The sequence below is a fragment of the Eretmochelys imbricata genome, chromosome 3, assembly GCF_965152235.1.
Source record: "Eretmochelys imbricata isolate rEreImb1 chromosome 3, rEreImb1.hap1, whole genome shotgun sequence".
In the NCBI taxonomy this organism is placed as follows: Eukaryota; Metazoa; Chordata; order Testudines; family Cheloniidae; genus Eretmochelys; species Eretmochelys imbricata.
Window position 1 is genome coordinate 148,550,305 of NC_135574.1, and position 23,395 is coordinate 148,573,699.

Here is a 23,395-nt window from a genome sequence, read left to right on the forward strand (position 1 = left end):
TTGCTGAAGCCCAGGTACAATATGTCCTCTGCATTCCCCCCTATCCCTCAAACCAGAGGAGAAGGAAATCAAGCAGGTCTGACGTGACTTGTTCTTGGTGAATCCATGCTGGTTGCTCGTGATTACCCCTTCATCCTCCAGGTATTTGCAAATTTAATGTTTCTTACATAGCTCTAGTAGCTTCGCAGGTATCAAAGTCCAGCTGACTGGTCTAGAGCTCCCCGGCTCCTCTTTTTCCCCCTTTTAAAAGATGGGCACCATGTTAGCCCTTCTCCTGTCTTCCGGGACCTCTTCTCTCATCCATGAGTTGGCAAATGTTATTGCCAATGGCTCTGAGATTTCTTCAGCTAATTCTTTCAGCACCCTGGGGTGAATAGCATCAGACCTCGCTGATCTGAATTAATTCAGATTGGTCAGAAGATCTCTGATGTGTTCTTTACTTATCCCGAGCTGCATCCCTTCCCCTTTATTGTCTGTGGTAACTTCGCTAGTTTGGTCACATGTTGTTTTTTGAGAGAAGACTGAAGCAAAGTAGGTCTCCTCTTCCCCAGTCCTTTGGTACCTCCCTGATTCTCCAGGACTTCCCACATGTGATCGCTGGCCAGTTAGTAACTTCGTTAGCCAGCTCCCTTGGAGACTGTAACGCAAGAGGCTGCTGCGCAGAGGAGGCTGGAGGATGCAGGAGATGGCAATGGGTGAGCTGGCCCTGATTGCTCCTCATCTGCCGCTACCTCCTGTTAAGCAGGCTGCTGACTAGTTGGTCAGGTGTGTTTCTAACTGTGCCTGTTCCCCCCCCTCCTCCAGGTAAGACGATGAGGCAGTAGAGATGCTTCCCTTCCTGTTTGCCACCCTGGGCTCGGCAGGAGCCACCTGCAAGGTCGCCGGCTGTAACAACAGCACCAAGGATTACTGCTACAGTGCCCGCATCCGCAGCACTGTGCTGCAGGGCTTGCCCTTTGGGGGAGTGCCCACCGTCCTAGCCCTCGACTTCATGTGCTTTCTGGTAAGTCTCCTACACCATTGTGCGGCTGCCGTTTGCTGGGGGAGGGGAGGGCACGGCTGTGAGGATGAAGGATGGACATAACTATTCAGAACTCCGGGGTTCTATCCCCAGGTGTGGGAGGAGGAGTGTAATCTACTGATTGGAGCTGGGACGCATGAGAGTCGGGACTCCTGGCCCTGGTTGCCAAGGAGTGGTTAGAGCTAGGACTCCTGAATTCTCCTCTCAGCTTTTGCTGTTGGCTTCTCTGTGACCGTGGGCAGGTCACTTGACTGCCCTGTGCCTCAGTTTCCCCTTGGTGAGATAAGGTTAGTGACACTGACCTCCCAGAGGCGGTGTGGTTCTGAAGCTCAATTATTGCATCTGCCAAGTGCTTTGACAACCCAATCTCTAGAAAAGCACAGTATTGTTCTTCCTGCTTCTCCTTACCCACCCATGTGCTGCTCTAATGCAGCCCCCTCCCCTGGCAGCGGTAGGCTGGCTAGCTGGAGAACCCTGGTTCTCCGTCATCAAAGCACAATGTTTTTTTTTTCAATAGCTTTAAGAAAAAAATGCCGTGACTGTGTCCCTGCTGAAATGGCGAGGCGCAGTGCAGGCAGGTCGAGCTTGCCCGGCAGCCCCAGCAGAAGGAACAGCGCCAGGAAGCTCACTCTCCGTGGTCCATTCAGTCCTTTGGCTTCTCTGGTGGGGCTGCCAACGAGGAGGCCAGTTAGGGCCAGCTGGGACGATCTGATGAGCAGACTCTGATTCAGGCCTCCCCAGCCCGGCCTCGTGCCGCGTTCCTCCAGCCCTAGCTCATGTCGCGCTAAGGAGCGGCCTGAACTTGACAGGCAGGAAGACTGGAATGGGGAGAGGGTCAGGGTCAGGAATGTGGAGGTTTGGGGTGGCCACTAGGGCTATGTATCTGACTAGGGCCAACCTAATGCCAAGACACTGGGCTTTCCTGCCTTGCCAGCCCTAAGCCCCTCTCTGATTCTTCTGCCGCTTCCTGCGTAGTCTGAGAACAGATGGCTCGACCTCCGCTAGTGATATCGGGGCTTGGGAGGCGGCAAGGTTTCATCTGTTTGTGCTCCGGAGAACAGGGCAGGTCACCACCTGTTGTTGTTATTATTATTGATTTGTATTACCATAGTGCTTCGGAGCCCTAGTCATGGATCCAACATTATTGTGCTAGGTGTTGGATAAACACAGCCTTGATCTGTGTGCGTGGCTGGCAGGATGGATGACCCAGCATGCTTTCACTCTGCCTGTGCATCAGCCAGCAGCCGCTCCTGTGGGACCTCCAGCCAGGGCTAGGCCCCAACGCTAACAGTGCCCCATGCCCCCCACCCCACAACCCAATTCACAGAGCTCCTTCATCTGGGGTCTCTGCATTGGATCCACCTCTCTGGTGTGGCAGGCTTCCGTCGTAAGCTGTGGGCACACGCTGCTTGTGGCTGGCTTGTCTCCTCACAGCCCCTGTCCTGCTTGGATGCATTTCCGGGCTGGGATGGGATCAGCTGAGGGTGAATGCTACCAAGTCCTGCTGGTGAGTTCTTTCAGTGGAAGGAGCTGTAATATGCAATCAGTGAAGTTCCCAGCCACTCTTGGAGTGGGATGGCAGCTGGGCCAGGTACGGGAGCTCTGGGCTGTCGTGGGAGAATGCTACAGACTCGCTCCAGGGAACAGATGCAGGCAATCCTGCATCCCAGAGTCCCGTTTTCTGGGTGTGGATGCCAAGGTGCCCAAAAAAGAGCCATGTTGGTGCCTTGTCAGGAACTGCAGGGCTGCACCCAGCACAGACAGAACAGAGCAGATTGGAGCCCCCTTGGAGTCCAGGAGTTCTGCAGTGCACCCTTCTCCCTTCTGATTCAGGGATGGTGCTACCTGCAGAGACTCCAGGCCCAATACGCAGCGCGACCCGCTCACTCAGGTCATAGCGCATTGCATGCGGGGACTGTATTTCCTATGGGCCACCCCTCTGCTCACCAGATGGGAGATCCACCCTGCAGAGCTCTGCAGGTCGAGCTGTGGCCACCCCCACATAATGCTGTATCTTTTCCCCACCCCCACCAAGAGCAGGCCTCCGGGAAGCTTTTACTCCCCTGTAGGAAGCTGCCATTCGTTCATTCAGCTGCAGTAGATGAGGCACCCAAGCAGAGCCAGACGCCCGCTCCGTAGTGCTACCACCTCTGACAGCAGGTCAAGCTGTGATAGCGCGAACGTGGTCGCTGGGGGGATCTCGTGCTTGTGATGTTGGATCCCGCTTCCCCGTCTGCTCCTCTCTTCCCAGGCCTTGCTGCCACACCTGAGTGACAAGGGTCCAATTTCTTATGCCACACAAGCAAGCCAAGCACAGATCCAGCTGCTTCCTCTGTCCCCTGCCATTGTTCTCTCCATGCCAGGCAGATGGCTGGGAGGACAGGAGTCAGGGAGGGCTGCTCCCCCAGCCAGAGGGGGCCTTGTCTCATAGCTTCTTCTTGGCACTTTTACAGGCACTGTTGTTTGTCTTTTCGATCTTGCGTAAAGTAGCCTGGGACTATGGACGTCTGGCCCTGGTGACTGATGCTGACAGGTAAGGTCAGGATGGGGGTGGGCTTGAAGCAAACGGGGTACAGGGTTAAACCCTCTGCTGTGTGCCCAGATGGCAGGAGTGGGTGGGGAAGGAGTAGTGCTCAGGTTGGTTTAACCCCATACATCCCAGGAACAGGGGGAGTCCCTGCAGCCCAACATGCCAGCCCTTTGTCATTCTGACTTCATCTCTGTGCAGGAGCAAACCTCTGATGGCTCTGGAGATAAGATTGCAATGTATGATTTATGATTCCTACAGCTACTGTGTGCATGATGCTTTGCAGGCTCTACAACACAAGATAGCTCCCTGCCTCGTGGAAAGGCCCAGCAATGGCGCAGCCAGGGATGGGCAAGGAAAAGGGTGGGATGGGGAAGAGGTTCTGGGAGAGCAAGATCTAACACACTACCTGCTTTGTTAGCAATCCAGCTGGAGGTGATTGTACTGACTGATTTCTTTTTAAGTAGATTGGGAGTCATGGACTGGCTTTTCAGGTACTATAGTTCTTAGCTATACAGGTCATGGCACTAAATCTGAGGAAGCAAAGGTAGCCAAGTGTGAATGGCTCAGGAGCAGGGCTCTGAGCTGGAAGCATGAGCAAAGTGAGTCTGGAGAAGGGATCCAAGTGAAGTTATTGATGGCTGTGTTGGTGGCTGAAGGGAAAGCTTTTTCCCTAACTGCTAATGGAATCTTAGTCTTAAAATATAATTGAACGTGGCTTGGCTAAGAAACTGCCGTGTGGACTGAAAACTGGCTGAAAGACTGAGCCAAGGGTTCTGATGATAAAGTGCAGTGTACCAGCTGGAGGAGGTGTCTAAAGATCCCTGCTGGGTATGACTTTCTTTACTGAAATGGAAGAAGAGTATGTGAATGTTGTTGAGCCTGTCGTAGGATGCCAGCTCAACAGTGAAGCAACAAGAGGCAGAGTAGTTTCAGGGGCTGCGCTGGTCTCCTTATTCCATGACATTCTTTGTTTCAAATCCCAGCTGCTAGATGATCTTGTGTTCAAACGCTGCTCAGCTCCGTCAGAGACAGCCTTTAGAAAAGGTTCTGTGCTCTCTGAGCCATTGCACCCAGGTACGTTAGTTCCATTGGGGAACGAAGTGCTCAGAGAATCTCGGAAGAACCAAGTCCCGGGTATTTGCACCGCCTTCCACAATGGAGGAAAAGGAGTTCTACTTATTTTCAGTTTCACTTTCCGTTGCACAAGCTACCAGGCTGACCTTTGCTTCGCTGCTCTGTGTGTTAAGCATTCAAATTAATCTGGTTTGCACCTCTTTTTACATGACAAGGGAAAGAATGACAGAGACGTTTTCTTCTAACACTGAACAAGGACCTTTATTCGAATAAGCTATATCTCCAGAGCTACTCTGTCTCCTCCTTACTTAGGTGGAGCTGTGAGTGCTACTGAAGCTAGAGAAAACAGCACCAGGGGACCCAGAGAGATGAGGGGAAAGCAGGCAGGAGGTAGCCACGTGAGGAAACGTAGCTGATCCCTTGTGGGGAAAGTAATCCACAACTAGATCTCAATGGGACGGAGGAACCTGGTCAGCAGCAATGGTGTGTGAGACCCAGGGCGAGAACACGCAGCTAATGAGCCTGCGGTGTGATGTGGCTGCAGTGAGGCCAGGGCAGCATGGGTGGCAGGGTAAGAGGCATTGTTTTAGAGCAGGGAGGGGATACCGTCCCCAGGGAGAAAGTAACTGGCGCTGTGTTTTTGGCAAGTAGCTTCACTTCAAGCTGCCTCCATGCCTGAGGGCTTCTGGCTCCCAGTGCCAATCTCAGTTCTCTAGAGTAGCATTTCTCAACCAGGGTGTCAGAACCCCAGGGGGTCACCAAAGGCAGTCAGGGTCGTGGCAAGGAGTTGCAAGAGTTATTACACTCTAAAGCAAAGGAAATCTCACATGCCCTTATGTTTCAAGGTCCAGTATTCTCTACCCACCTGGCTAACCACACCCACAAATGAACTGTCCAGGCTTTGCGCCGTTCTCATTGATGCATCTCCTACTCTCCCTTTTTATTGAGGGGGATTGTGACATTGTTTGACATAGAATGAGGGGTCACCAGCCTGAAAAGGTGAGAGACACTGGCCTGGGCCATACTGCCTGTCTCATATACCCAGCGCCAACTGCCTGCCCTTGTAACTGGCCCGGTCTGCTCTTCTCCTTTTGAGAGGTGTCTCTGCCCGGGAACCTCTTTTGTTCTTCAGCTTTAGGCCATGTACCCTTCCCCAGGGGGACATTTTTTCTCTATTGACTCGCTCAGTCCCTTTGAGAACTATGCAAACTTCAAATCTCCCTGCCTGGTCCTCTCCTCCCACCCACCCACCAACACACCTTTCCTCCAAACTTGGCTCCCTCAGACCTGGGAATATTGGTGCCCTCCGGAACCTTCAGAGCCGCCTCCTGTGTGGGATGGGCCCCAACTCGCATGCTCCATGAGGTCCAATTTAGTCCTGGTACAACCCATGCCTGCTGGGTGTGGTGCTCTGTCCCCTTCTAGTGACACCTAGACCACTTAGAAATTAATGAGTCTGCAGCAGCCTCAGCTAAGAGCCATGCAGTAGCAGCTCATGCATTAAGCTTCAGAGGTCCCAGGTTCGATCCTGCCCGCCATTGACCGGGGTCTGTTGGCGTTACACTGGCACAGCTTGGCTAGCGGTTGGATCCTCGACCTGTGCTCAGATGGCCTGCTACCCTTGCTAGCACCTATCTGTGAGTCACCGCATTATGTCTGGGTGCTGCCAACTGGAAGGAGAGCCGCAGCTAATCTGGAACAGATAATGCCCAGCTGGCAAGTTAGGGCACTAGGAGGCCCAGAGGAGAGTCGCTGAGACAGCAGCAGGTATTGGCAGCAAAGCATCCCCATCTGTGTGCCCTAAGCCTCAGTAGCACAGCCATTTGTGGGGGCTGGTGTGAACTGGAAGGGAAGGGCTACGTGGGGGTGTTTGCAGGAAGCCATGATCCTGGCGAGGGAGTCGAGGGGGGCACTAGTTTGAGAACTGTGCCAGGTTCCAGCTGCTTCACGCTGGGCTTCTAGCAGACAAGCAGGTTCTCCTATCCATCCCGGGGCAGGCAGCAGGGCAAAGGTGACTGGGGTGCTGCTTCCCTAGGGAACACTTTGGATTTTACCATGAAATGTGGTGCCCAAGTGCTGCTACTTTTGGGTTGGGACAAGAAACCCAGCCCCCATGGGATCCCAAAGGTGACAGCTGGTCAGAGCCCAAACACACTCTGTATCTGTGCACTGATGTACAGCCCATGTACAGAGACACGACCCCTGCCACAGGGGGCCTGCAGTCTCAGTTAGACAAACAAACCTTTTCCCCCTTGGGTAACCCATGGCAGGGACACACTCCATGCAGGACAGATAGGAGCTGGAACAACAAAAATATCTGAGAGGGTTTTCCTGGCTGCCTCCCGTTCCTGACCGGGGCAGGGAGATGGTAAGAATGCCTCTTCCAGTCTTGTGCAGATAATAGTGGGGAGCTGGTGCAGAGGCCAGGGCCATTCTTTCAGATCCTATGTTTGCTTCTGACGTGGATGGGAAGAGATTACATCCCCCAGGTCAAAGGAAGAATCTGGAGTTGGAAAGGGGGCTGAGAGGAGGCAGCCAGAGTTCTGTCACACCACAAGGGAATGCAAATTGCTCTGCCTCATCAATAAATGGACCCATAGTGCCGATTTGTCTATCGGCAGGAGTGGGGATGGGAGATCTCTACAGCTGGTTCCTTGGGAACCGTAGGCTGAAATGTTTCCAGTTAACGTGAAGTTGTTAAAGACAAGGATGCAACAAAGCCCAACACAGTCTTCAGGTGTGAGCTTCTAGGTGGGATACAGAAAATGCATTTAGTAGAGGACCACTAGGCATCACTTAAAGTGATAAAACCAAACTTTATTCAAAAGCAAAATGCTTAGCTAAGCAAACAGGCATGCAGTTACTACTTAATCAATGAGTGATCAGTCCACTGACAACAGCCTGATGATCCTGGAACCTAAGAGGTACCCTTTGGACGTTAGTTGGAACTCCTTATTAACAAATTAACAAAATGACTCCTTTTATAATCCATCATCATACTACCTAACATTACACTTCCCCTTACCATAATTGTATTTTCTCCTCCTCCTTATTGGCTCTTTACATTACACGTTGTGTAAATGAACGTCTGACCCAATGTCCTTCCCATACTATCAATACAGACAGAATTATAAAAAACATTCACAATTCTCAAAAACACTCATTTAAAAACCCTGCTTGAAGCAGTTATAACCAAAACATAACGGCGCCGTAACCCTGGCTCACGTCCTTGCTAAATGCAGTTTTCCCATCTTACTGTCTCCAGCTTCTCTCTAACTCGCAACCTCCATTCCCCTGACTCCTCTACACTTCGGCTAATTTAGGCCCCAAATGTAACTACCACTAATTTCTTAATCTAAACCATCCTATAGGCTTGCACACTGTGTGTGGGTGGCCCTGATCTGTTTCCACTACTGCTGGTGGAAGCTGGGTCAGCTGCATAAGTGTGTGGCGGGGAAGGCTGCATTGAGGGCCACAGGGCACCACCTTCAATCTGAGGCTCTCCTAGATAGGTGCTTCCCTGGCGCCAGGGCTCCTGGTCTTCCCTCACGTCACTGCTGACTCTTTGGTCCCTGCCAGCGGGGAGGGAGTTCTGCGGTGTGACGCTTTCATGTAGCCCATTCAGGATGCACCAGACAGTGGAACACGAGTCAAATCAGTGGGGTTTTGCCATCATCTTCAGTGGTCTTCACCTCTAGGAAAGGCGGAGCTGCTTGTCCTAAACTGTCCCCTCCTCTAACATAGAACACAGGGCCTCCTTCCCTCTCTGTCAGTCTGAGCTGGCTGGACAGCACTGCAGGGAGAGGCCTCCATGCGCAAGAACCGCTCAAGAGAAGGAACAAAAGAGAGACGGGAAGGGAAGCTGGACCAGCAGGTTTTTCTAACTTCGCCCTGCAGGGATCTTGGCCTAGCCTAGAACAGCTGCACCAGATCAGCAGCCCCAGTCAGTGCAGTTCTCTCAGCTCACCAGGCTCGATTCTTCAGCAGCTGGCCCAGTCTGGTCTGGAGTTGGGCTGACATTCCCAGGGAAGGCAGTTCCTGAAGATCAGCTGGTGTTTTCCCTTTCTTTTGTAGCTGTCATAGGAGTGTCCCTCCTGGTTGCGGGGGGGCTCTATTGGAATGTCCAGACAGATTACTCAGCATGTTTGTAAAGAGCCAAGCCTCATGGGTACGCATGAGTTCCCTGGGCCTTATACTCTTTTTGCACTAAGACTAGGGAGTGGAGAACTCATTTCACCAGATTTAGGAGCCACTTGTATATTGTGGGTCCCAGATTTAGGAGCCACTTGGAAATAGTGGGTTTTAGATTTGGGACAGAACCTGGAGTTTTGGGGGTTCCCTGAGTTCTGGGCTGCTGTGTATTTCCTTATTTAATTCCCTGAGGCTGAGCAAGCTAATCTGTCCTTGAAGACGCTGTTTGCACTGGCTCAGGAGGGAAAAACAACATTTGTTTCATTTCATTTGAGGAAGCAATAGTTTAAGTGATGGGGCAAATGTTCTGCAAAACCCCCGATTTAGATGCATACCCAAGTAGAATCCGAGAGGTTTTCCAGAGCCCAGCGCATCTTAGGGTCTCCCACTCCAAACTAAAGACCCTTCTTGTGACAGCCTCCACTGCAGTGCAGATCTGATCTGTGTGTGTGTGTTACGGACGGAGCCAGCACCAGAGGTGTGCATGAGATTTCCAGACAAACATGACAGGGCCTTGCCCTGAGGAGCCTGCAGTGTGCTGGGAAACTGAGTGCTGCAAGGAAGTTTTTCCTTTTATTTTCTCTCTCTGATCTGATTGTTGACAGGTTTCTCCCCAGGATGGTGAGGAGCAGCCCGGGCTGTGTCTACTGGGGCCGAGGAGGCTCCCTGCGGGTGCTGCAAAGTTCCCATTGTTTTAACCCTCCCTTTTTGTTTCTCTGCCCCCAGGCGGCGGCACTGGCAGACAGAGCGAGAGGAGCGGGAATAGTATGTTGTTGTTTTTTCAGGGTATTTTTCCTTCCCTCTCTCTCCTGTTTTTTTTCCTTTGGAAATGGCTAGGGGGTTCAGGGCTGGGATTAATGTCTCCTGATCAATGCAGACTCTTCAGCCATACATCACACCTGCGAAGGGGATGGGGCTCGTTCTGGTCCCTCTCAAACAACAGTAACGCCACAGTGATCCTGGGAGGGTACCACAGCACTCACCCTGCTTCACCACAAATTCATGTGTGTGCTGGGACTGGGACAGGGACCAAATCATGACCGTTTCCAAAGGCTGGCTGTGTCCCCACGCTACTTACCCCTAGATCTTTTCTTCCACCCTTCCCGTGTGTCTATGGATAGTGAGGCAACAGGGAACCCTAGATACAGACTACCTTTCATTATTGCTGTTCTATTGGGGTGAGTAGGGAAAGGGGTTTTTCTCACCCCCTGTTCAGAGCTAGGATTTGATCAGATAAGCCCTAGGGGAGCCAGAATTCAGCTACCAAACCCGGAGAATAAGCAGCTGTGAATAATGCACTGGTGCACTGTCCCATCTTCCCAATCCCTCCCTCCAGCTCAGCCAGTGATGCAGACATGAGCTTCCTATTACAGAACCATTGCCAGCACCATCTGGTACCTTGGCTTGGCACTGCCCCTTGTAGACCGCAGCAGCAAGTGTGTGGGCCGGTCAGATAGACTGAATAGCCCCTTGTACAGCCGCACGTTCTTGTTTCCCCGCTGGGGATGTTGCTTTGCATTTTGACTTCTTCTTTAAAATGCTCCATCTCCCACAGAGCCGCAGTCTAGAACATAAGAATGGCCACACTGGGTCAGACCAAAGGTCCATCTAGCCCCATATCCTGTCTTCCAACAGTGGCTGGTAGCAGATGCTTCAGAGGGAATGAACAGAATAGGCAATCATCAAGTGATCCATCCCGTCATCCAACCCCAGCACCTGGCAGTCAGAGGCTTAGGTCTGATTGTTGAGTCTTTCTTGTGCTGCTTTAACTGGCTAGGCGGTCTACCCTGGCTGGGGGGTGATTGGCTCTCACCGTCACGCAGGACCAGGGTGGGAGGCAGTACACAGTGGCACAGCAAACTGGCGCCTGTCTTCTTAGTTCTGCTCAGCGCCAGGGGCGAGCAGGGCAGCAACAGAAACTGACCACATCTCGGGAGTGCTCTGTGCTTGTCAAGTTCCCACTGCTGCTCTGCTTGCTGCTGGAGCCAGCTGGTAGGGGCTGTGGGCATGGCACATGAGGTAACGGAGGACCGTCCTGCTGTTTTCCCCCACTCCGGCACTCTTGGTCCTTGGTGCAGAACCACTGTCTGCAGCCTTTGTCTTGAGAAAGCGTCTGGCCCTCGTTGTGTGTGTCTGGCTCACTTGGGATGATCCAGGAAGCTCCAGTGCCCAGTTGCTCATCCTCCTGCACGTGTGCCCTGGCTGGCTGGTGTGACTCCGGCTAATGCTGTGCTGCCGGTGTGGGGACTACAGGAGGAGGGCTGCTGCCTGTAGCTAAGTGCACCTATGCAGGGAGAGGGCATCTTGTGCTTGTGCCAAATCCTGCGGCTTTTCTTGTGTTTGAATCTTGCATTTGGTGAGGCTGTGGGGTGAGCTGTTCCCAGATTAATTTATCTGCCTTTTTGCTAACAATGTGGGTGCTGGGCCCCACCTAGAAAGAGGCCCCATCTTTTCTGGCCAAGGTGCTGGCTGGGGGGAGGCGCAGACCCAGCTGTGGGTGCTGCCCAGGGAGATGCAGGCAGGTACTGGTCGCTCTTTGAGTCCACTCAGTGTGAGCAAGGCAGCAGAGATGGGGCAGACCTTTCACACCACCCGCTACCGGGTCCTAGAGCAAACCCATCCAGAGAGACCCCACGGCTTCTCCCACCTCTTCCAGTTCTTCCTCCTTCTTTCTCAGCCAGCAGCAGGCACAGGCCTCATGGGAGATCTCCGGGGGGGTGGGTCTCCCCAACCTGCTGTTTGAACCTTGATGTGAGGCTCACCTCCAATTCATGGAGCTGAGGGAGGAAACCCCGGCCAGACCCCTCCTCCTCCATGGCTGACAGCAGCACCACAGTGAGCCTGGTAGGTTCCCGCTGTAACGTTGCTCCTTGCTAGCAAATATCTGGCGGCTTCATGTGGTGTGTGTTTGTGTCAGTCTGTCCCTGCACACACCAGTCTGATCATCTGGCCACCGGAGAGCGCCCTCCCCCCGGCGCAATCAGTGAGTCAGCCAGCAGGTGTCAGCTGAAGCGAAGGAGAAGGCCGGCTGCATGCCATAAGGAGGAGACCAGCCCGCATCTCTCAGGTAGGAGTGGGGAGCTCACAGCCCTGCAGGGCTCCCCACCCACGCAGCTGCCTGCATCACGGCGACATCACACCGCTGCAAACCTTCCCCGTCATCTGCCTGGCAACACGTTGCCCGCTGGCTCCCCCTGGTGGGTGCTGTATGTGTTTGTTTCCCTGTGCGCAGGATTATTAACTTCTCCAGTGAGTCATAGTTGCGCAGAAATCGAATCCTGGACGATGCAGATGGAGGGAAGGCCTGCCTGGTCCCATCTTGACCGGCTCTTGGGGACCAGGCAGGATCAGGCCCTACAGCAAGTTTTGCTAGAGCTTTGCCCAGCCTGGCGTTAAACGTCCTAGTTGCTGGGGCTGCCAACGCTCCGTGGGAGCCCAGCGTATCTCACTGTCGGGAAGTGTATCCCGAGTGTCATTCGAATAATCCTTTTGTTAATGTTGTGGCATTACTCCTAGTTATGCCCCCCTGCATCTCCCTAAACAGACCCTCTCCTCCTCCTCCCACTCAATTCACACACTCTCTCATTGCCAAGCCAAGCTCGTCAGATATAGCCCTCCTTACTCTTTTCTCCACATTGGTCCCTCGCTGCCCTTTTCTGCACATCCTCAGTTTGTTGTCTTTCTGGTACCGAGGAGTCGGAACAGAACAGTCATCCAGCTACGGAGCCAGAGAAAGGAGCTAGCCCCTCTCTGCTCCAGGCCATAAGGCATATGGAATTGAGGGACCCAGAGCTCAGCGCAGGATCCCAGTTTGAGTCTCCCAGGGCAGTGCAGAGAGTGGCTCTCTCCTGTGGAGAGGTGTGTCTGCATATGCAGCCTCAGACCTGCAAGTATCTGTCTCATCAGTTCTTCGCTCTCATTTCTTTCCACACCCCTTGAAGCCTTTCTAATCACCCTTCACTCATGGCATTAATTCCTATGTAGGTATCAGCTGGGATGGAGGGAGAGCCAAGTTCTTCAGGAGCTGCTCTGCTCTTCTCCAGTCTCCTCTCAGGACACTTGGCAGGCAGCATGTATCATCCTAATTCCTTTAACTGGGTCACAGGTGTCTCTGGCCATAGGCCTTACCATGGAATCAGTAATGAGGACCGTTTGCTTCTTGGTCACTTGCTGGGCCCCTAACCTCCCTTGGGCTGTTCTCCATCTGATCCTCTGCCTGGTAGTGCCTGTTATGAGGATCCAGTTTGAATGGCTCCACATTTCCCTATGTTCCTATTGCTGTCAGGTTTTCCCACTTCCTTCAATTCATCCTTCCTTTCCCCTTCCAGGATTTTAGCCTGCTGGGGCTCTCCCACTGTTTCTCTTCTCGGTGACTTCAGCTGCTCCTTTGCCCCACGGCTCCAACCTTGTCCAGAACAGCAACCAGCTTGTGGCCCATCTGTGGACAGCCATCTTGGTCTTTGCTCATAAAGAGAGGCCTTCTGTATGTCCCACATCAGCCAGCTTTGAACGCTTAGGCAGCAAGCTGCCCCAGAATCTGCCATAGCCAACTGCTATGTGATTCAGGGCCCGTGCCGCAGAGCTGAGGCCCAGCTGCCACAGCGTACGCTGTATCCCAGCTGTTGTGTGCTCCTTGAAGCAGGTCTCTGCCTACTGGAGGCTTTCGGGGCTTAGCCATCTCCAGGTCTCCCCTCTTCACTGCTAGAACTCTCTGAGTGTCCTGCCATTTATAACTCCCACCTCAGGTAATCACACGCTTCCCCTTTGCTTCCTCAGCAGCCTAACTCCCACTTTCTCAAGCTCCAAGTGCATGTTCAGGTCCCGCACTATGTTCTCTGGCCTCGTTTCCTTCTCAGCTGTGATGCTACTAATGCAAAATGTTCCAGGATCCTGACCTCCATCATCACCACCTCCTCTGGGCAGAAATTACCTCCTCCCCTACTATTGCTCCATGAACAATTTGCTTAACCCAGATAAATGATGTGGAAAAGGGGTGAACAGAGAGGTGCCAACGTTTGCCAACTATACAAAATTACTCAAAATAGTTTAGTCCAAAGCTGACTGCAAAGTGGCAAAGTGATCTCACTAAACTCGGGGAGGGAGGCAAATAGCAGATGAAATTCAGTGTTGCTAAATGCAAAGTGATGCACATTGGAAAACCTAATTCCAACTATACATATAAAACGATGGGGTCTAAATTAGCTGCTACCACTCAAGAAAGAGATCTTGGAGTCATTGCGGTTAGTTTTCTGAAAACATACACTCAATGTGCAGCTGAGTCAAAAAAAAGTTAAGTGTTAGGAACCATTAGGAAAGGGATAGATAATAAGATAGAAACTATAATAATATAATAATGTCACTATATAAATCCATGGTACACCCACATCTTGAATACTGCATGCAGATCTGTATCTCAAAAAAGATACATTAGAATTTGAAATGGTACTGAGAAGGGCAAAAAAACAATTAGAGGTATAGAACAGCTTCCACATGAGGAGAGATTAAAAAGACTGGCATGCTTCAGCTTGGAGATGACTATGGGGGGATATGATGGAGGTCTATAAAATGATGACTGGTGTGGGAAAAGTGACTAAAAAAGTGTTGATTACCCCTTCACATAACACGAGAACAAAGAATCACCCAATGAAATTAATAGACAGCAGGTTTAAAACAAACAAAAGGAAGTATTTCTTCACACAGCACACAGTCAACCTATGGAACTCCTTGCCAGGGGATGTTGTGAAGGCCAAACCAATAACTGGTTCAAAAAAGAATTAGATAAGTTCATGGAGTGTAGGTACATCAATGGCTATTAGCCAAAGATGATTAGGGACACAACCCCACTCCCTGGGTGTCCCTAAATCTCCAACTTCCAGAAGCATCTGGCAAGGGCCATTGTCAGAGATAGGATACTGGACTAGATGGACCATTGGTCTGACCTAGTATTGCCACTCTTACGTTCTTATTAACCCAGCCCCCTACACACACCGTCTTCCCTCTGTTTTCCTAGCCCTTTGAGTAGGGATTTCCAGCCAGACTCTGCAGTACGGACCCAGCTGAGGCTGTGGAGCAAGCTCTGCTGGGCCTGGCTTTGAGGAGCAGGAAAGGAACCTCAGCCAGACCTCTCCTTTCGCCTCCCACTGTGTTTCCCAGCTCTAGGGTTTCCGATTTGAATGGGGGGCAAGCTGCAACTCCCACTGTGCACAAGCCCCCCTGCTCTTGAACCAGCTTGCAGAGCATGAGAGGGAGTCATGGTGGAGGTGTGCAGGCAGGATCAGAGAACAAGGGAAGAAACACTCCGGGTAAGGAGATGGGGAAATCATGGAGGAACAATTATGGAGTGACGCATGCAGTCTTCCATTCCCAGCTTCTCGTAGAGGTTTAGGGTAGCCCCGAGAGTGCCCCGTTAGGGACCTCAGTGCCTTTTTCTGAACCTTTTCCAGTTCCAGAGCTTTTTGAGATGGGGTGACCAGAACTGAACACAGTATTCAAGGTGTGGGCATACCATGGATTGATATAGTGGCACTATGATATTTTCTGTCTTATTATCTGTCTTTTTCCTAATAGTTCCTAACATACTATTAGCCTTCTTGACTGCTGCTGTGCACTGAGCAGTGGTTTTCAGAGAACTGTCTACGGTGACTCCCACAATCTCTTTCTGGGGGAGTAACAGGTAACTTAGAACCCATCACTATATATGCAAAGTTGGGATTTTTTTTTCTACTGAGTGTTACTTTGCACTTATCAACATTGAATTTCATCTGCCATTTGGAACGATCCTGGAAATGAAATACTTTATTATAATTTGCATTAATATATTTGCTACACGGTGTGTGTTTTTTACAAAAAAAGAAAAGAAAAAAGTATGTATGTTAATTCACTCTCCCACCAACCCGCTTAGTCATCCAGAAGGACATAGGAATTGAACCATCCCAATGGTCCATCTTTTCCAGGATCCTATCTCTGACATCGTTCACTAACACCAAATGCCTCCGAAGAAGGACCAAGAACCCCTCAAATCTAGGGGATAATTTTAGACTAACCTCCCAGTATGGGAAGCCCTGGCAATTGATGATCAGCTGAAGTGTGTCTAGCCCTCAGACATTTCTATCCTAGCTAGTAACTGTGATTTATATTTATTCCTATAAATGTCTCTTTCTTACTGTCTTTTAACCTTGCTTGGCTCTTGGCCTCAATAATATCCTGTGGCGTGCCACAGGGTACTGTTCACATTGTGTGGGGGTATCTCTTCCTTTCATCAGTTTTAAAGTTTGCATCTTAATTTCATGGGGCACCTCCTTGCTGTTGGGTTATAAAAGGGAAAACGGGAGATCCCAACTGACCTACGTGCAACCACTGGTTATTGTGTGTCCCTTTATTGGGTCCCCTCTTATTCATCGCCTCTCTAAACTAAACAGTCCTAACCTCTCCTCCTGTGGCAGCCTCTGCAGGCCCCTCTTCGCTGGTGGGTATGGCTGTAATCTACTGTGTCCTCACTCTCTCCTGTGCACCTGCACAGACTCTTCATGTTCTCTGATAATGTGCCTGGGCTGCTGCGGGTGTCTCCAGCCAGGCCTGGGAGTGAGGAGTTAGCAGGGAGAGTGGAAGGACAGGGAAGCTGCTCACACCTACTCCCCTTCTGTCAGTCCCTGTGAAGGCCGGCAGAGCTGGGTGTCTGTGAGGCTGGCCCTGTGCACTGCAGCACACCCCCGGTACTCCAGTGTGAACAGTGCTGTCTGAGCAGGGGCTTTCCACTAACTGCTGTCCTCTCTCTGCGGCTCTTCTCTCTCCATCTCGCCTGGGGCAAACTGACCTGAATTAACCTCTGACCTCCTGGGTGCTGCTTCCTGGCTGAGCTTCTCTCTTCCCCTTCGTTAACCCTTTGATTGTTTTCCCCCCCACCCACCCTGTAATTTCAGTGTGGCATCCGCTCTGCACTCTGACAGCCACGACCGCTATGAGCGCCTCACCTCAGTCTCCAGCTCCGTGGACTTCGACCAGAGGGACAACGTGAGTAGGAGCAAAATCTAATCCAGTGGAAAAACCCCTTCCGTAGTTTAGCATCAGAGGAGCAATGTTTCCCTACTGCCCCCTTTTCCCATCAGAAGCAGCTTTGGTGAAATGGGATGGGTCTGGGTAGGCCGACAAATAGGAGGGTGGTTCCCAGGAGACATGCTCTCTGTCTAGGTGTGTGTCATGCCATGAGGAGCCCTGGCCTAGTTCCCGCTCCCTCTCCAGTCTATCTTGTGTTCCTCCTCTCCTGTTTGATTGCTGAGGTGTCCCCTGGGGATGTGACCCTGCACTGGGACAGCTGACTCCTGACCGAGCTCCTGTGCTAACTGGCAGCCCTTGGGGTCTGCACTGTCCCCATCGCTCACTGTAATGTAGCAAAATGGCTGCTTTGACCTTATGACTCAACTGGGAGGGTGACCAGCCAGTTGGTCGTGGTGTTGAGCCTGGCCCATGTCATATGCAGGCGAGTGACTGATGTGTCAGGAGAACCTGTGACCTATCACAGAAGGGCATATCTGGGATCCTACATGCCTGGGCATTTGTGGTCTGTGTGCCCTTTCAGCTTCGCTTTCGTGGCAGGGGGAACCACTGGTCCTCAGGAAAACAGGGAAGAGGAGCCTTATATTGCCTGGGGAGAAGAGAGCAGTGGGGCTAGTCTACCTGGGGCCTACCAAGGGGGAGTATGGCTGAGAGAACCCTCATTAACCTGGGGCTCCCATTGTCTCTTTGCACAGGGCTTCTGCTCCTGGCTGACCGCCATCTTCAGGATAAAGTAAGTGGCCCTTGAATCCAAGTGTTGGTTCTAGAGCTTAGCCACTTCCAGGGCCCAGGGGGCAGTGGGGGACCTGGCGCTGTGGGGCTCTAGGGTGGTTGGTTGTTGCTCGTTGTAGCACCTGGAAGCCCCACGCGGGCTCAAACCCCGCTTGCGGTAGGTGCTGTACGAGCATGCAGTAGGAGACGGCCCCTGCCCCACAGAGCTTATGGGCCAGCTATAAAAGGCAGACAAAGGACGGACTGTTCTGTTTTACAGCTGAGGAACTGGGGCACAAAGAGACTAAGGGAAGGTCTATGCAGGCATGGTTCCCACTGCGGCTAGACGGATGCACGAGCTCTGGTTGAGCTAGTGCCTAAAAACAGCGGTGTGGCTGCAACAGCACTGGCAGCGGCTTGGGCCCGCCACCCCAGTGCAAGCCCACCGGGCCCCTGGGAACGTACCTGTGCCTCTAGCCCGCTGCGGTCACCCTGCTGGTTCGTAACACGCTCGCTGGAGCCGAGCTAGCACCCCTCTGGGACCTGCGCTGGGGGTTACGCCTGCCAACGGCTGTCTCGATGGGCCTGAGTGACTTGCCCAGTGAGCCTGTGGCACAGCAGGGGATTCAGCCCAGATCTCCCAGTGCCCAAGCACAAACCCTTTCCCTCCGCCCACCGAGCTCCTGCTCGGAGGCGATACCCCCTTTCTTGCTTCATTCTGGTCCCTGCTGCGCCCGTTGCTCTCAAAGCGGGGTCCAGTGCCAGTGAAGGTCAGGAGAACCTACCAGGGCCTCAAGAAGAGGGTGCCCCAAAGCTCTTCTCTAGTGTTTTCCATCCTTAGCTCTTAAAGTCTGTGCGGTCGGCGCCATTACCCACGGGGGTTACAGTGACAGTGAATTGCATGGGCACAGTTGCCTGACAGGCTGCCACGAGTGAGCATCCCTATCCTGCAGGGGCTGGGAGCACTGGGGTGCAGTTGCAGCAGATGGATGTTGGCTAGTGGATTCGTATTTGGGCTAGTGCAAGGCCAGACTGCAAGGTGCTGAGGTCCCTAACTGGCCACTCCCTGGGCTAGGACTCAGGGCTCTGCAGCTCCTCTAAGCGATGGCGTCATTAGAACTCCTTTAGCCCTGGTGTTAGGGCCTAGTGCTCTGGGTGCTTAAGGTGCTGGGCGCTGGGCACCGAAGGGCTCTTGGGATTTGGCCCCGTACCCTTATTAGGTGATGCCTCACCGCCTTTGTGTCCTTGCCAGGGACGATGAGATCCGGGATAAGTGCGGGGCCGATGCAGTCCATTATCTCTCCTTCCAGCGGCACATCATAGGGCTGCTGGTGGCCGTGGGCGTGCTCTCCGTTGGCATCGTGCTGCCTGTGAACTTCTCAGGGGACCTGCTAGGTGAGTGGCAGGGGGGCTATTGCTGGCCCTGTTGCGTTCCCACCTTTTGAAAGGAATTAGCCAGCCCTGCTCACAGCAGCCTAGCAAGAGTCCTTGCAGAGGGGGTCCAGTCAGGACATGGGCTCTTGAGGTGAGGGAGCATCCCTTCCTGCCCTGGCGCTGCAGTGGCAGTTGGGAGCGCCCGCTGGCAAGGAAGCTGTTGCTGGGGGGGGCTTCACTCTCAGTGGGGAGGGGAGTTCTGCTGAGCCCTCACCGCCTTGCAACTCAGCCAGGAAAACTGGAGCTCAGAAACTTAACCTTTGACCCTTCAGTGTTTCACGTGGATTGCAGGGTGATTCTATTTTCAGAGGCATTGCAGGGATGACTCCCAGAGCAACCCTGTCCTGCTCCCTGACGTCCCAGCCCAGACAGCCCAAACCACAACCCTCTGGATTGAATTAAAGGTGTCTGTCTGTCGCTCTCTCCCCAGAGAACAACCCCTACAGCTTTGGGAGAACAACGATCGCTAACCTGAATTCTGGGTACGTTGAGGAGGGGGCGGAGTGGGGCCCTTGGAGAGCATCAGGTGGAGCCACAGGGGGTGCTACCCCAGGAAGGCCTGGGAGGCTGCTTTGCTGCCTCCTCTGTCCCCTGCTGCTGCTGTCCCAGCTCATTCGCTCTGCAGAGCCAGGTCCCAGCCGTGGTCTCCAGAACAAAAACCTGGGAGCAGCCTCTGGGATGCCACCACTTAGCCCTGTGCTGGGTAGCAGCCCTTCAGCATGCATGCACCATGCCAGCCAGTTGGACTGTCCCCAGGTGCAGTGTCCTTGGAGGGAGTGGGGTAGCCCACATTGGCTGACTGGCCAGGCACCAGGTGGGGGTGGGTTCATGGCACCGACCGGGTGGCCTCAGCTGAGTGATGTCTCTCTGATGACAGAAATAACCTGCTGTGGTTGCACACGTCCTTTGCCTTCCTGTACCTGTTGCTGACGGTGTACAGCATGCGTCGGCACACCTCCAAGATGCGCTACAAAGAGGATGACCTGGTAAGGCTGGCTCCTCCAGCCTCCCTTTCTCGGCTCTTCCAGCCTCCCTCTCTCTGCTGCCCCAGCCATGCCTCCCGTTCATGCTGGGGGTGACTCCCCGTGCAGGGTTCTTGCCCGCACCTCACCCCTGATGCAACTGTAACAGTCCCAGGGTCTCCAGGGCCCCCACTGGGTGAGTTGAGCTGCAGCAGTGAGCGTGCGATCTCCTGTCCCTTCCCACTAGGCACCGCCTCTGCTAGGTACATTCTAGGTTCCCCCACTGAAAGCCACCTCGCCGCCTATGGTTAATGCCCCCACCCCATCTCTGCTCAGGCAGCTGTTGTATCACCGTCTCGCCAGGACACAACTGGAGCTGGAGCAAATGTTGGCTGCGTGGCGGGTTGCCCCCATGCCAGCTGGTGGGGGATGGGAGACAACCTGCTAAATGTGTAGCCCTGGGCACCGCCGGGAAAATGTGAGCCACTCCCCTGACATTAACCCTAACCTGGCATCACCCCTTGGCCACAGCCTGGTGTCCTGTGCTGCCCTAGTTTGGGTTCCCATACTGCCCTCACTTCCCCCTGCCCCTTGGTCTCTTCCAGGTGAAGCGAACTCTCTTCATTAATGGGATCTCAAAATATGCTGAGCCGGAGAAGATCAAGAAGCATTTTGAGTGAGTCTGTGCATGCATGCTGGGTCCCAGCTTCAGCTACCTTTTTTCCTCTGCAGAAAATTTCAACTTTTTGGCAAAAAATTGAAAACTATAAAAATTTAATAAATTTTAAAACAAGTATTGTCACCACACTGTTTCATCGGAGTTGTAGTTCAAGTGCCTCATGCCTACAGTCTATTCTGTGGGCTGGACTACATCTCCCATGATGCACCAAGTGCCACCGTGCATCATGAGTGATGTAGTCCGGCAGGGGAGCCTGGTTTGTAGAGGAGGATGTGGACATAAGTCACCAAAACTACAACTCCCATGAGGCACTATGGTGGCATTTCTGAATTGAGTGGTTTTGGTTTTCAGATGTTTGGGGTTTTTGTCAAAAAATCAATATAGAAAGCAGCTCTAGTCCCAGCCCTCAGGGGAGGGGGAACACTGAACCCTTCAGCGCCAACCCTGTCCCTATAGAAATCTCCCTGGACACGACCAAACCAAGGGATGTCAGGGGAGACGGAGTGGGGGGGCGGTGGCCGAGGTACACCCAGACCCTCTCCAACAGTAGAGGACTCTCCCCTCCACCACCTGTTTTTAGAAGCCCCATAATGAGACCCTTGTTCTTCCAGGGGGAAAGGACTGAAGAGGAGCCCAAGAACACTGCTTTCCAAGCAGGCACTCTCCTCCCCACCATGTTCCCCCATAAGAGCAGAGTCCATGGGCGATATCCTCCCCCCGCACCCAGCACAGCTTTAGCAGAATTTCTTGATGATTGGGACTAGGCCTGAGGATGGAGTCTGGGTTCCCACCCACCCGCAGCAATCCCACTGGCTGCTGGAGGGTTTGTTCGAGCTGCTGCTTTCCACCTCATCGCTAATGAGCCGGGGGTTGTTTCCTATCCACAGGGAGGCATATGCCAACTGCACTGTGCTGGAGGCGCGTCCCTGCTACAACGTGGCCAGGCTGATGTTCCTTGATACAGAGAGGTAAAGTCTGGGGCAGGTATGGATGGAGGGCCCCCAACAAGCCTAGGCCAGGAGTGTTGCACAGAGCACAAGAGATGCAGCTGGGGTGAGAGGGTGAGACTCAGCAACAGGAGGGTTACAGAGAACAGGTCACCAAAAAAATGCATGGGATGGTCTTGGGCTAGTCCTTATGTAGGCCCTGTCTGCACCACTAAACAGCAAAGGAATTGGGGACTATTTAGCTCAGGAGATAGGGTCTGCTTGAGGGGCCCAGGGCTGGGATAGCAGGGGGGCTGCAGGTCAGGGTGAGGGGTACAGGCAGAGCTGTGTGAGGGGAGCCCAGGGCTGGGACAGCAGGGGGTACAGGTCATGGCAAGGGGGGTATGGGCAGAGCTGTGTGTGGGGACCCTCAGACTTTGAGGAGACATTAAGCATTGGTGTTGGGTGCATGGCAGAGTGGAGTAGGGCAGAGTTGAATTATCTGGGCTGCTCTGGGGTTATCAATCTGCTTTTATGGCCCCCACCACAACCACAGTGTCTGAACTCTGCAGATCATAACGGATTTGACTTTTAGCCCCGCTGTGAGCCCGGGAAGGATCAGAACTGAGGCACAGGGGCAGTGACTTGCTGCAGTCACGCAGTGAGCCTGGGATTCTCCCACGCCCTGGCGTGGAGCCTTAAGCGTCTGTGGTGCCACCTTTGAGCTGTGCTTCCACCCGGCGTGGGAGGAGAGTTAGTTACACGCTCCTAGGGGCCCTGGTTACTCACCCTGGGGTAACGAAATCCCAGTAGCCTCCGCTTCAGCTGAGTGGGAACCTTCTTAAAAAAAAGTACATATTTGAGATTCACATGCGCAGATCGAGCCCCCGTGCTCTCTACCACCACCCTCCCTACATTCTCACCCGCTCTCCCTGCTTGCTGCCCCTGTGGTGGTCGCAGCCAGGGGAAGGGCCTGTCTGAGCCTCTTCTTCCCTTCCCGCTGCCTCCACTTGCAGGAAGAAAGCAGAACGTGGGAAAATCTATTTCACCAACCTGAAGACCAAGGAGAACGCCTCGTCGATGATCAACCCCAAGCCCTGCGGCCACCTGTGCTGCTGCGTCATCAAGGGCTGTGAGGAGGTGCGGGGGCAGGGGGCGGAAGGGCACTAGGCAGTAGCATGGGTGGCGTGGGGGGTGCTGGGAGACCGCCCCCATGCCGCTCCCAGCTCCTGCCAGCCCCCACGTAGAGGAGGGCTCAGCCCAAATCCTGGCACACCAGCCTGTTGCTGTCCCTTTGTCTGCCTTTAGCGTCTCCAGGGCCTTCCAAGGAGAGAGAGTTCGTTTTTCTCCGTTGTTATTACTGTTCCTGCTGCCCCCCACTAAACAGCCCCCTGCCCCAGCTCCCACCCATTTGCCTCGTTAACTCTGATTCTTTCAATCCTAACACCAAGTGGCAGTGATGCACCAAGCGGCTGGTCCGGATTAGCCTGGCTGTGCCCCCCACCGCTGGCTGTAGCGCACGGGGAGGAGAGTGTCACTGTCCCCTCTGGAGGCATGCCCGGCCTGGGGCCCGAGGGGGCAGCAGCATGGTGGGGTTGCGTGGCTCTTGGCTTTGACCCGCATCCGTGTGTCCAGGTGGAGGCCATCGAGTATTACACCAAGCTGGAGGAGAAGCTCAAGGATGACTACAAGCGGGAGAAGGAGAAGGTGAACGAGAAGCCTCTGGGGATGGCCTTCGTCACTTTCCACAACGAGACTATTACGGCCATGTGAGTGCAAGGGGCCCGCCGTGGGACTAGGGAGGGGACGGGAGGG

The 23,395-nt window shown here is 53.3% G+C and overlaps 1 protein-coding gene across 1 annotated transcript in view; it reads left to right on the forward strand.

Annotated features, from left to right (window-relative positions):
• Positions 1–826: 826 nt before the first annotated feature.
• Positions 827–23,395, forward strand: part of TMEM63B (transmembrane protein 63B) — a 37,070-nt gene continuing 14,501 nt past the window's right edge. The window contains exons 1-12 of the mRNA XM_077811905.1: positions 827–1,003; positions 3,475–3,554; positions 9,543–9,581; positions 16,736–16,826; positions 17,564–17,601; positions 18,832–18,974; positions 19,444–19,495; positions 19,891–19,999; positions 20,581–20,651; positions 21,542–21,622; positions 22,597–22,720; positions 23,216–23,349. Coding sequence (XP_077668031.1) covers positions 827–1,003; positions 3,475–3,554; positions 9,543–9,581; positions 16,736–16,826; positions 17,564–17,601; positions 18,832–18,974; positions 19,444–19,495; positions 19,891–19,999; positions 20,581–20,651; positions 21,542–21,622; positions 22,597–22,720; positions 23,216–23,349 — 1,139 coding nt within the window. The remainder of the gene's footprint in view (positions 1,004–3,474; positions 3,555–9,542; positions 9,582–16,735; positions 16,827–17,563; positions 17,602–18,831; positions 18,975–19,443; positions 19,496–19,890; positions 20,000–20,580; positions 20,652–21,541; positions 21,623–22,596; positions 22,721–23,215; positions 23,350–23,395) is intronic.